Source organism: Phoxinus phoxinus (genome assembly GCF_949152265.1).
Source record: "Phoxinus phoxinus genome assembly, chromosome: 15".
NCBI classification, from domain to species: Eukaryota; Metazoa; Chordata; class Actinopteri; order Cypriniformes; family Leuciscidae; genus Phoxinus; species Phoxinus phoxinus.
Window position 1 is genome coordinate 1133801 of NC_136890.1, and position 14428 is coordinate 1148228.

At 41.1% G+C, this 14428-nt stretch overlaps 1 protein-coding gene across 1 annotated transcript in view; it reads right to left on the minus strand.

Annotated features, from left to right (window-relative positions):
- Positions 1-7705, minus strand: part of dcaf1 (ddb1 and cul4 associated factor 1) — a 54134-nt gene extending 46429 nt beyond the window's left edge. Inside the window, exons 1-2 of the mRNA XM_079637001.1 lie at positions 7459-7705; positions 5781-5901 (exon numbers count right to left, since the gene is read on the minus strand). Of these exons, the coding sequence (XP_079493127.1) occupies positions 5781-5896 (116 nt within the window). The 5' untranslated portion in view covers positions 5897-5901; positions 7459-7705. The remainder of the gene's footprint in view (positions 1-5780; positions 5902-7458) is intronic.
- Between the last annotated feature and the right edge of the window lie 6723 nt (positions 7706-14428).

Consider the following 14428-nt stretch of genomic DNA (forward strand, 5'->3'; position numbering starts at 1 on the left):
TGCAAACAGAGACCAAAACAGAGACAGGTTTGATATTGGGAGACGGGCTATTGTATGTATGCAGTCTAATTTGCGCGCATCGTGTTTTACTTTCATTTTCACTCCGTAGTGGCGGTGCTGAACGCGCGTTCTACAAGATAAGGGGCCATTCACACAGAATGCGTTTTTGCTGTGTAAAATGCGATACGCTGGCAGTGAAATGGGGGAGCTGATTTTAACTTGAGCGCCGCGTTTTTAGAATACTGTGTCATGCGCGAGACGCTTACATAGAAAAACAATGGAAAGTACCGCACTGGAATGGAAAACACGTTCTGTGTGAACCGCCCTATAAGACATCTCAGATCGACTCACTGCTGATGCGCAACAAATCGTCCACCATCGTAACGCGATCAGTGAACTGATTCCTGCTGCACTGTCACAGTCTGTGTGCGAATGCAACTCGTGCTGGATGAGCAGAGTTTACGTTTACAATAGCAAAACAACAGTGGAGGCGGCCGGTGCCGCGGAGTACAACGTAATGCAATGTGAATGTAGCTATGGCATATTCTATGTTAATTATGGCGATATTGCGAGACAGCTTTTCACTCGACGAGAAATCTCGTCACACTTTAGTCTCGCGAGATCTCGTGGCACGAGATCTCGTCACACCCCTAATACACACTAAACCCCACCTCAGCCGGCTCTTTAATAAATAATATAAAACTGCATAAATTATTCTTGATCTGACCAAAGTATTTACATGACAACACACATTTTAACGCTAGACGTTACATTTTGATGATAAATTTCATTGCATTTGTAATTTAACGAAATTTAAATATAATATTTGTTCAAATATAATTGCGTTTCAAAAAATTAAAACGACATGAGGGTGAGCAAATGTTAATTAATTAATTAAAATGTATTTTTGGGTGAACTATCCCTTTAATATATAGACTTCATAGACTCCAGATCTCTGCTTGTTCTGTTTAGTGATCGACGATATTGATTTTTTATTACCAATTCTGATTATTTGCATGTTTATGTTCCATGATAAACGATATACAGAACTGATATTTATGCGTTTTATTTCTGTTTTTGAGTGTTATAACAGCACTGAACTGAACAAGCCGTTTGAACACTTTCTACATAAATAAATAAAATAAGAGTCCAACAAAAAACTGTCTTTATATACAGATGAAACTGGAAAAATATGAATATGGTGCAAAAGTTCATTTATTTCAGTAATTCAACTTAAAAGGTGAAACTAATATATTAATATAGACTCATTACATGCAAAGTGAGATATTTCAAGCCTTTATTTGTTATAATTGTGATGATTATGGCTTACAGTTTATGAAAACCTTTTCACAATATTCTAATTTTGAATTTGGGGTTTTCATAAGCGGTAAGCCATAATCTCGTTCGGTTTATTATTGAGTCAAGTCAAGTCAAGTCAAGAATATTTGTATAGCGCTTTTCACAATACAGATTGTATCAAAGCAGCTTCACAGTGTTAAATTAAAATAATAATAAAACGTCCATGTTTGGTAATGCTAATCAATAGTAATATTGATTGATTCATTAAATTGAATATCCCCAACTGAGCAAGCCAAAGGCAACAGTGGCAAGGAAACGAAAAACTCCATCAGGTGACCTAATGGAGAAAAAAAAAACCTTGGGAGAACCCAGGCTCAGTCGGGGGCCAGTTCTCCTCTGGCGGTTATGAACTAGAGGCCGGATTTAACTGTAAGATTAAAACATTTATATGAATGCCTGGTTAAAGAGATGCGTCTTTAATCTAGTTTTGAACTGGGAGAGCGACTCTGAGCAACGAACAGTATCAGGAAGGCTATTCCAGAGTTTTGGAGCTAAATGTGAGAATGCTCTCCCTCCTTTGGTGGACTTAGATATCCTAGGTACGACCAGAAGCCTCGAATTTAGCGATCTTAAAGAGCGCGATGGATTATAGGGCGATAGAAGATCCGTTAAATAAACTGGAGCTAAGCCGTTTAGAGCTTTATAAGTCAGTAACAATACCTTATAATTAATACGGAACTTTATAGGTAACCAGTGTAGAGATGATAAGATCGGTGTTATATGATCATATTTTCTTGATCTGGTAAGAACTCTAGCGGCTGCATTTTGGACTAACTGTAGCTTGTTTACTGAGGATGCAGGACAACCAGCTAATAGAGCATTACAGTAATCTAGTCTCGAGGTCATGAATGCATGAACTAACTTTTCTGCATCAGAAACTGATAGCATATTACGTAGCTTAGCAATGTTTCTAAGGTGGAAAAATGCCGTTTTTGTAACATATGAAATATGATTTTTAAAAGACAGGTCGCAGTCTAGTATAACACCCAGGTCTTTTACTGTAGAGGATAAAGTAGCAGGACATCCTACTATGTTAAAGTTGTATTGTGAGAGGTTTTGTGGGCGTTTTTTTGAACCGATGAGTAGTACCTCCGTCTTGTCTGGATTTAATAGAAGAAAATTACGCGTCATCCAATCTTTTATATCTTTAACACACTCTGTCAATTTTGATAATTTAGCGTTTTCATCCGGCCGTGATGAAATATATAATTGAGTGTCATCAGCATAACAATGGAAACTAATTCCATGTTTCCTTATAATATTTCCAAGTGGCAGCATATATATTGAGAATAATAGAGGGCCTAGCACAGATCCCTGCGGCACTCCATAGTTTACTGAAGTTATGATCGATTTTTTTCCATTTAAATAGACAAAATGGTAGCGGTCAGATAAGTATGATCTAAACCAGCTTAATGCCTGTCCTTGAACGCCAGTATAATTTTGTAGTCGATCTAAGAGTATTGTGTGATCTATAGTATCGAACGCAGCACTAAGATCAAGTAAAACTAGTATTGAGATACAGCCTTGGTCTGAAGCTAAAAGTAAATCATTAGTGATTTTAACGAGCGCAGTTTCTGTGCTATGATGTGGCCTGAATCCTGACTGAAACTTTTCATAGATATCGTTTTCTTGCAAGAAAGAGCTCAGTTGAGCGGACACAACTTTTTCTAGTATTTTAGACATAAATGGAAGATTTGAAATGGGTCTGTAATTTGCTAGATTATTTGGATCTAATTGTGGTTTCTTAATAAGAGGTTTTATAACTGCCAGTTTAAATGTTTTTGGAACATGACCTAAAGATAGAGACGAGTTAATAATATTGAGAAGAGGCTCTTCCACTACAGGTAACACTTCTTTCAGTAGTTTAGTTGGTATAGGATCTAATAAGCACGTTGTTGTTTTAGATGAAGTGATAAGTTTATTTAGCTCTTTTTGTTCTATAGTTGTAAAGCACTCTAATTGTTCTTGCGGGGTGATAATTGAGGCTGATTTATAAGGCGCGATTGAAGATTGAGTGTTTACAATTGTGGTTCTGATGTTTTCTATTTTCTCAGTGAAGAAGTTCATGAAATCATTACTGCTAAACTGTAACGGGATATTTTGGTCAGGTGACGTTTGTTTATTTATTAGTCTAGCCACGGTGGTAAATAAAAATCTTGGATTATTTTGGTTGTTTTCTATTAGTTTGCGGAGATGCTCAGCCCTTGCCGCTTTTAGGGCCTTTTTATAACGTGACATACTGTCTTTCCACGCGATTCTAAAGACCTCTAAATTAGTTTGTTTCCATTTGCGCTCTAATTTACGGGTTTCTCTCTTTAGAACATGCGTAGTATTGTTGTACCATGGTGCTTTACTTTTCTCTCTGACCTTTTTTAATCTAATGGGTGCAACAATATCCAATGTTCTAGAGAGAATGGTGCTCATAGTGCTAGTTACTTCCTCTAATTCGTCTGTTTGTTTGGGTTCAGGCAGTAACTGAGACAAATCAGATAAGCAATTTGAGAAATTATCTATGGTGGATGGAAGGATTGTTCTGCCTGGTCGGTAACGCGGCGCAGTATGACATAGTACTGTAGTCCGTAATATACAAGTTACCAGGAAGTGGTCACTGACACCATCACTTTGTGGAATGATATCTATATCGGTTGGATCGGTTCCGTATGATATAATTAAATCGAGTGTATGATTAAGACGATGAGTTGGTCCGGTGACGTTTTGCTTGACCCCAAAGGAGTTTAATAAATCTGTAAACGCAGCCCCTAACGCATCATTTGAATTATCTACGTGTATGTTGAAATCTCCAACAATTAATGCTTTATCGACGTTGACCAATAGATCTGAGAGAAAATCTGCAAACTCTTTTAGGAAATCAGCGTAGGGCCCTGGCGGTCTATATACGGTAGCCAAGGCTAGAGATAATAGGGATTTTTTCCTTACATCTAAGAGCGTAACATTTAATACAAGTACTTCAAACTTGTATTGAGCTCTTTAACCTGTTAACTTTTTTTTTAATACGCATGAAAATGCACATTTCGAACTTAAATGTTTGCAATTCAAGAATGCTTTGGAATATAAATGTAAAATTGGTCTTGTTTTAAAAAAGACATTTGGCAGATTTTTGTAGAAGTGAAATAAATTAAGTGAAACAGAAAAAAAGTTATAGAAGTTTGAGTTTATGAAAATGTACAATATACATTTTTTTTATTATTCATATTTTATATAAAATATATTTTTTAAAAACCTGGGCGTCTCTTAAACTGCAAAAAATCTGAACAAGTTGTGTTTCAAATGTTAGGTTGATATCTCAGTAAATAAGCGTTCAGTGAGATGTAGTTTGGGCGCAGTACCACACTTCTCCACTAGTGGACATTACTGCCCATATAAGGGCGCCTCCATCTCCATATGTGGTTTGAGTCTGAACCATTATTTTTACAATTTTCATACAATTTATGAAGTAGACATCCTATTCAGAAGTAGTGTTGGAAGTTTGGCAGATTTTGAAATGAACTCAACCTCTAAGAAACACAGAAGATCACGTATGTGCATTATAGCTCGCTGACACATCACTAATGCTGAATCTATTATTGTTTTCTTTATATTTAAAACATTTTCAGAGCTTTTTTTCTAAAAGAATTGAATGGATGCTATCTTCTGAACTCTTGGCATGAAAACAAACTGAGGTTTCTACCATTCTTTCATGATTTTTCATGTTCATCACTATTTCAAAATAAAGGTCTGAACACGCCTGAGGAGTATGAACACTGTCAGTTATTTTGAAAATCAGTCACCAAATATGTAAACTAGAGATTGTAAGCTTTCAAATGAGATAGTTTGTCAAGATTAGTTTAGGTTTAGTATAGGATATTACTGTTTTAAATATGTAATGACTGTGGGCCCAGTGACAGCAGGATGGATTCTGATTGGCTGTCAATGTTTTTATCGTTTACCAGCTGGGAAATTATCACTGGAAGTGATCATCGGCATCGATGCGCGTCACACATCACAAAACCAGTTGTACAGCGTACGGGTCAAAATTATCCATTTTTCTTTTATGCCAAAAATCATGAGGATATTAAGATCATGTTCCATGAAGATATTCAGTAAAATTCCTACCGTTAATATATAAAACATGTATTTGTGTGAGTGAATGCAGCACAATCGTGAACATAAATGCACAACTTTAAAGCAGATTGTCTCGACCAAATATTGTCCTATCCTAACACACCACACATCAGTGGAGAGATTATTTATTCAGCTTTCAGATTATGTATAAATATAAATTTTCAGAAAATTGACCCATGTGACTGGTTTTGTGGTCCAGGGTCACATGGTTTCTGTGTGCGGTTCTGGCTACAGTGGTGTCGTGGACTCATCTAGAAGTGTCTCTGTGAGGCTCTAGTTCTGGGTCTCGTGTTTCTCACTTGGTCAGTATGTTGAGCAGTTCGCTGGATCCGGCTTGCTGTTCTCTCTCCCACTGCTCCAGTAAAGCACTGAGCTCCGCTTTAGAGTCCACACCACCTCCATCTCCAGACGCCATCAGCCCTGAGACACACACCAGACATTCAGTTATTATTCATACACCAGATATAATTTGATATTATTCAAATGACACAATTCCCCATCGTAAGTGCACATTGATGACCTAAGCTCGCGCGAACTCATCCGGGAGTGTTGAGTTTTCACTAATTCCCAATGTGTAAGCCTTCTATCTTGACACACGACTCGCTTCATTGTTCAGGCCAATCAAAGGCATACGTTGAGCCGTACAGCCAATCACACGCGTTTCTGCTGAGTTTAAAAATGCAACGTCCAATCGAAGGCGGTTAGATTAGTTACCGGGGAAGAAATCCGGTGTAAACAGATCAGATGGACGTGGTTGTGTAAAAGAGGTAAAAACTTTATAAATACTGTTGGTTTTCTCACACAAACCGCTTGTTTCGTGTCTTAGGCCATCAATGTGCACTTACGATGGGGAATTGTGTAATGTGGAGTTTTCTCTGCATGCTTTTGGAGACAGTGCCTATAGACCTGCATTATATGACTGACAGACAAGAATAATATCAAAACTGAAACTACCGTGGAGACAAAGACACCGACATCTTGGATTTACTTCAGGTAAGATAAAACATACCAACATTTAATTTCAAAGTGAACTATCCCTTCAATGTACGGTAAGTGAGGAGAGCAAAATAAAGTAAACTGTGAGATATTATACCCAAAAATTATCCATACAGTAAAATGTATTTGTGAGCAGAAATGATTGGGCCACTTTGAGCTGGTCATGTTCTGCTGAAGTGTGTGTGTGTAACTGCTAATGCTCTTTTCACACACACTGAACACACTGAAGCATTGCTTGGTCACTGGTTGAGCTAAACTGGTATTATCTAATTGTGTAGTTAAATTTACCAGCTGACAGATATTCATCATAATTCATGTGTGAGACAGTCTAACAGAAGTGTGTGTGTGTGTGTGTGTGTGTGTGTGTGTGTGTGTGTGTGTGTGTGTGTGTGTGTGTGTGAGACAGTCTAACAGAAGGATGGACAAAACCTGTCAGATATCATATCATATTGTATTACCATTTTCTAAACTATAGCGAATAAACTGTGATAATGTGAGAAATGTTGAAGGACTCTGAATAAATGATGGTTTGACTGTACATGAGTAAAACTTGATAAAATGATGACATAAATCAACAGTAAGGTCATCAAGGCAAACAACATGACGTGCTGAATGTAATAGGACAACTTCTGATACGAAATATAATGAATAATCAAGAGTTTCTTAGTCAGTAACATCGCTGTGCCTGTGATAAAGCTGAATAAATCAATAGATAAACATATCAATCAATACATGTATTGATCACGTGTTAGTGTGTCAGTTGAACTTGAATCAGCAGAAACACCTGCTAATATGAACTAAAAGCCTCTTTACAATAAATGACCAGCTCATTCGCTACAGAAACACGCAGCTGGTTCACTTATCCAGTGTATAAACACATAAAGTATATACATATATAGTGTTTACTGATCTGACATGTGAACTGAACACAACACTGAGGTAAACAGTGTTTATAACGTGTTTGGGCGCGCGAGGACTCACCTTCAGCGCGCGCGCGCACACCGCCTCAGACTCGCTAACGGCTCGGGATCACCTCACGAACACAAGACACGCGACACGGACTGTTATAAACACATGAATAGTGTCGCTTGGGAGCTCATGTCACTCGTGTCTGCCTTTAGCAATGTGCTGCAACTTTATGATGGCGATCGCTAAACGCGTCATCACCCGGCGACGACAGCGAGACGTCGATGACGTCAGACGCACGCTTTTTGCCACCCGGGAAGAGAATTTGGACTTTACTATTTGTTGTCTGTATTTGTTCAAAAAATGTATATACTGTGTGTTGGACTATTGTCATGTTTATTATTTGTAAGGTGATTGGCATTTAATAAAAGAAAGGGAAAAGAAAGAAGAGCGTTTGGACTGTGTTATGTTATGACAATATGATGTTAAATGGTTTTTTTTTTCTTCAAGCATATAATAAAAAAAAAGGAATAAAAAAGTTTAAACTCTCTTGATAAAGAATAATAATAATCATAATAATAAAACGTGAAGTAATTCCTACAAAATATAGTTTCCACATCTTTTACTGGAACAATTTGTGACGATATTCGCTGTAAAAGTTCATGACAAATACAGCGTTTTAAGATAGGGTTAGGCATAATAATATATGCATAATAATATAGGCATAATATCTATCCAACTAGGGCCAAATCGCTCCTTTTGATTATGTTTTCAATACGTATTCTGTAAGACTGAGGAAGACACTGCTCCATTTATTTATTTTTACTGTAATAAGATGCAGCATATCTGTAAAAAATATGTGTTTCTTTATTATTCTGACAGTAATGCTGTTAGGCTATTTTTTATTCCTTTGTTGTGCATTATTAATCGCAGCTTCAGAGTAGTTCCTGTCAGTCACCTGTAGTTCCCGCGGTGTCCACAGGAGGCGCGAGAGAGTGATCAGTGTGTTATTACTGTTATTACTCCTCACACACACCAGGAGGCGCTGAAGAGCAGATCTCCTCTCAGTTCTCCAGTTGTCCCGTGACGAACTGAATGAAATAAACGTATTAAGGACCTCTCACTTCTTAGTATGACCCTTTGAGGACCGTCCCAGAAAGCCCAGTGTGTTGTGATCGACAGTGTCAAACCCAGCTCTGATATTTTGCCTATTTCTGAATTGAGCAGCCGACTGCTTTCCATTATTATGTCACATATTAACAGTTTTTATTAAATTCCCTCTTTGGAAAGGCCGCGCGCGCGACCCCTGCTGGCCGAAATGTGTAACACGACACCTTTACAAAACATGAAAGTGTATTAATTAAATATACAAATATCATATACAAATGTAATAAACCTCATAAACAGCCCTACGGTGGTCAGAGAACAGCCAGCCAGTTTTCAAAGAGAATTTCCACTTTATTTCAAATCAGGGAGACTAAAACTCATCATACGGGTACAGGTAAGATATGGAGCCAGGGAAAAGGAACACGGGAAACTCCGCACGGCACACCAATTCAAATGCCTACACACAGTGAGTTTTCACGCTCAATACGTCACACAGTGTTTAATACTCAGCACCCCAGCCTGCACAGCACACAGTGAACACACGTAAGGCGTGTTTCCTCCGTTCTCAATTTCCCCCGCCTCCCTCTCCAACCCGCTTACCGTTACGCCATACACAGTCAAACAATTCATGTAGAAATAGTTAAAAACACTTCCCTCTCGCGAGCCGAGAAGACCCATCCATCGGGGGTGAGCAGTGCGAGCCGCAATCCGTCTTCCCACCGAAGACGTCACTCTACTCTCCAGGGGCGGAACTTAAAGTTCATTCATAAAATCCATCCGTCGTCTGTTTCACGGCATTCATAGTATCGGTAGCACGTGGGCGTCAGCCGAGCAATATTCTGAGGTAATCGGTGAAACTAATTCCCCCCCTCTACAACTCAACTATCTCATTCCAAGGCAGCTAGCTAACTAATTATCTTCATCTCCGGAGGACCTATTGTCCCCGAGAGACAGCCAAAACGTTCTCACCCGTTCACCACCCCAGCTCTCTCGGTTGTCCCACACCTCCTTTCTTTAAAGTCCCTTTGTCCTCCCTTCCCAGGTGCATGTCATCAAAGCCATCATGTCATCGGCCAATGACGACACACTACACTACTCCCCCACTAATCCAGAAGACTCGTCCTCGAGTCAAGATGATAATCCTTAGTCCAAACCGGCAACTTCCTCTGTCGTGGAGGTCGACCCCTCTCCGCAGAAGTTGTAATTTTCTGCGCAAACCCTCCATCATGTAGAGGCTTAACTGTAGATCCCGGGCTACACTCCAACCTTGACCCCGCTAAAGGCACTGGCGAGCCGCGTTGAAGGTTTCCTTCCCTTGTTCCCACCGGGCCAGACTGTCCCTCTGCAGATGGCGGTCCATCGGCCATGACCGGGGGCACTTGTTGAAAGGTCGATGGGTCAACCGATTGCCGCGGTAATTGTGCCGACTCATCATTCCCCTCCAGCCTCTCTGAAACAGATTGAGAAACATATGGTTTTAACCGATTGTAATGAACAACCGTAGAAGCCCCTCCCTCAACTGACTGTAACTGATACAGAACATCAGACAACCGCTCGATTATCTTAAAGGGGCCCTTATAACATCTCTGCAATTTAAAGCAAACCCCTTTTTTTCGAGCCTTATTTCGAACCCAGACTAGTTCTCCCACTGCATAATACTGTACTTGAGCCCGAAAATCAAAATACTTTTTCTGCTGGGAAGAAGCCTGTAACTGATGTTGCTGTACTGCCCCAACAACAGTGGACAAGATCCCTGCCATATGTTGCACATATTCACTTGGAGACTCAAAAGCCTTTTCCAAGTTCACATTCAACATTATATCCACTGGTAATACCATTTCCCGCCCAAACACCACTTTATGAGGGGTAAAACCCGTAGTGGCATGGACGCTACTACGATACGCCATCATAACATAAGGTAATAACGAATCCCAATTCTGTTGATTCTTATCCACGAACATTGACAGCATCGAAAGCAAAGTCCTGTTAAAACGCTCAATAAGCCCATCTGACTGAGGATGATAGGGGGACGTACGTGTCTTATTGATCTCCAATAATCTGCAAAGCTCCTGAAAAAGAGTAGACTCAAAATTTCTGCCTTGATCAGAATGAAGGCTGCGAGGGACACCATAGCGACAAACCCACTCCTCAACTAACACCTTAGCAACTGATCGTGCTTCCTGATTTGGTAAAGCAAAAGCTTCCGTCCACTTAGAAAAATAGTCTCCCACCACCAAAACATACCGATTTTTTTCCATGGTTTCGGGAAGTGGGCCCAAAATATCTAAAGCCACACGTTCATAAGGGCGAGAAATGACTGAAGGACACATCGGGGCCTGTGGAGTTTGAACTGGAAGCTTCCGTGAGCCACACTCAGAACACTCCCTACACCACCTCCTCACATCGGCAAACCACCCCGGCCAATAAAACCGGTCTTTAACTTTTCCTTGAAGTTTTTGCACCCCCAGATGGCCACCTGTAACCACATTATGCAACATGGCTAACACTTTTGGAACCAAACTCTTTGGAAGCACCACCTGTACTTTATTAGCGGCATCAGAATTTTGTGGAGGGACTCGCACCAATACCTGGTCCTGTATCTGAAGCTGATCCCACACCCTTCCAAATTTCTGCAGCTCAGGATAGTTTCTTACCTCCCCACACTCCTTTAATGGCTTAGTTAGCAGCTGAAATAATTGCCCCAACTCCTTATCCTCCCTCTGCAACCTAACCATATCGTCTTCCAATCTTTCTCCAGGTGGTAGCCCTACATTCGTTTTAGCCACTTGCACTACTCTCACAGGGCAACTTTCCTCAATCGCCACACCCCCAATCTGGTCTGACACATTACCCGAAGTTACACTCAGGCCCGGCAATCTCGATAAAGCATCTGCATTAGCATGTTGTTTCCCTGGCCTATGAACGATCCTATACTGAAAACTTGCTAGCTGTTCTAGCCAACGGGCCAGCTGTCCTTCAATTCCTTGAAAATTATGTAACCACCGCAAGGAATTGTGATCTGTACGCAGCACAAACTCTGCCCCCAAAAGGTAATGCTTAAAGTGTTTCATAAACGTCACCATCCCCAACAATTCCTTTTTTGTGGTGGCATACTTGCGTTCTTGTTTTGTCAGGGCTCGACTAGCATAGGCCACTACGCGTTCCATCCCCCCCTCTACCTGGGATAGTACAGCACCTATCCCAACATCTGAAGCATCAGTATCCAAAATAAATTGTTTCAAGGGATCGGGGTAAGCCAAAACTGGGGCTGATATCAGACATGACTTGAGTGTAAAAAACGCTCTTTGGCAATCTTCTCCCCAGTGAAATTTCCTTCCCTTTTCTGTCAATTGATGTAAGGGCCTAGCAATCTCCGCAAAACTCCTCATAAAGCGACGGTAGTAAGAGGCCAGTCCCAGAAAACTACGAACCTCTGTCTGATTTCTAGGGACCGGCCACCCCCTCACCGCCTCCACCTTAGAGGGATCAGCCTTAACGCCCTCCGCTGAAATTACGTGACCCAAATAGGATACCTGTTTTGCAAACAAATTGCATTTGGAGGGTTTCACCTTCAAGTTGGCCTTATTCAAGCTCCCAAAAACTTGTTCCAAGCGCCCCAGGTGTTCCTGAAATGTTTTACCAAAAACAATTATATCATCAAGATATACTAAGCACGTAGTCCACTGAAGATCTGCTAGAACCAAATCCATCAACCTTTGGAAAGTGGAAGGAGAGTTACACAGGCCAAAGCTAAGAACATTAAATTCAAAAAGACCTTGACGTGTAGTGAAAGCCGTTTTGGATTTATCTTTCGAGTCAACCTCAACCTGCCAGTAACCACTGGCTAGGTCGAGGGTTGAAAACCAACACGCGTTTGCCAAGCTATCCAACGCATCGTCTATCCTTGGCAGCGGATAGGCATCTTTCTGTGTCACCTCATTTAGTTTCCTATAATCGATACAGAAACGCAGAGTGCCATCTCTTTTCCTAACTGGTACCACTGGGGCTGCCCAAGGACTACATGAAGGCTGAATAATGCCATTATCTAACATTTGTTTTATGTGATCAGTCACTTCCTGTTGTAAATGAAGCGGAACCCGACGAGGGGCCATTTTAATAGGTTTAGCCACTCCTGTATCAATCTGATGACGAATAAGATGTGTCCTACCCAAATCAGTATCCCCTGTACTAAAAAGTTGGTTATAACGCTCTAATACTTGACGAATGGCCTGCATTTGCTCTACATTAAACCCTCTAGAGTCTAACCCAAAGTGGGAAATCAAAGCATCCGCCGACCACCCAATCTTACCGTCACACCCTTCATCTACTTCCTCTGCACCTTCCCCCACCTCTACATTTGTAGCCAATACCCCAATTTTCATTCCATTGCGTAAAGTATGAGCTTCCTTGGTTACATTAATAACGCGAACTGGCATAACGCCCGCGGTGACTACACACACCACACGTGCCACTAATACATCACAGTAGCGGGACAAAGAAGAGCCAGGCTCCAGCATACCTACTATTTTTCCTGATGGCGCTCCCTCCACCGACCCCAAAATTATCACTTCGCTACGTGGTGGTATCCTGGTATCCCCACAAACTACCACTGGCATGGAAGGGGCTAAAAAGTCAGTTTGCAATTGTACAGAAATTTTTTTTCCCATCAAATAGCAGCATAATTCTTTCAAATCCAGTTTTGCACCGAATTTGACTAAAAAATCACTGCCCAGTAACACTTCACCAGGGCTAATATCTGCCACTACAAAATCAACCACTACTGTCAGAGAATCAAATTGACAAGTGGTTTCCCACCGGCCTATAACTTCCATTTGGTCTCCATTAGCAACCTTCAATCTACCCCTATACTCTACTAAATCACTCCCTCCCCCGGTTGCCTCCAGCCAAAATGTTTTGGGTACGATTGATACTTGTGCCCCTGTGTCCACCAATAAGCGGGTCTCCACCCCCCCGACTTTACCAAACACATAAACTCCCCCGGTTTCTGGTTGGGACTGACCTCCTCCCCAAAGCATAGACGCAACAGAAAGAGGGGCGGGCTCCTGGTCTACCGGGCCCGCCCCCTCCCGTTTCCCGACACATATGGGCAATCTTTCTTAAAATGACGAGTGCACCCACATTCCCAACAAGCTTCAGCCTTATCTCTATTTTGTGAGTCTGTTCGTGCACTATCAGTTTTAAAAGTCCGTGCCTCTCGTCTACTTGTAGCATAATCAGTCTGATGACTAGGCGGAGCAACCGAATTCCCTGTTACTTGATCTTGTAATATTTTAACAGTACTCTGCAAAGTTTTTACTTCTTGACGAAGCCCTTCTACCATGCCCATTAAAGACTGCATTTGCACATCTCTAGCTGGCCCGACATTATCATTTATCACACCACAAACTTTTGCATTTGGAAGAGCACTATTTCGTTCCAAACTCCGAATTAATTCAAGTTCGGACGCCAGATTAATAGCCCCCTCTAACGTGGCTGGTTTCACACTACGCAGATGTATACGCGTATCAGCACACCCTATGTGGGCCACAAAATGATCTCGAGCCAGTAAATCTCTCGTGGCATTATCCACAGACGGATATGCTTTTGAAATTAAACGCCTCAAAGCATTTCCAAACTCGCGCACGGTTTCATTTGGCTGCCTCTTGCGCGAGGAAAAACTCACGCGATTCCAATCAGTACTTTCACAGGGCTCTAAACATCTACCCATTGCTACCTTCAGTTGACTGAAATTTTGCCGCGCCTCATCTGGCAAGCCACAATAAATATCCCGCGCACGACCTGACAATAGCAAAGACATAAATTTGAGTTTTAATACATCATCCCAGCCGTTAATCTCTGCAGCCATTTCGAACTGTTCTGCCCAATCAGACCACTCACGCCCTGTACACGTAAATGTTTCGGGCATAAAAATAGGACG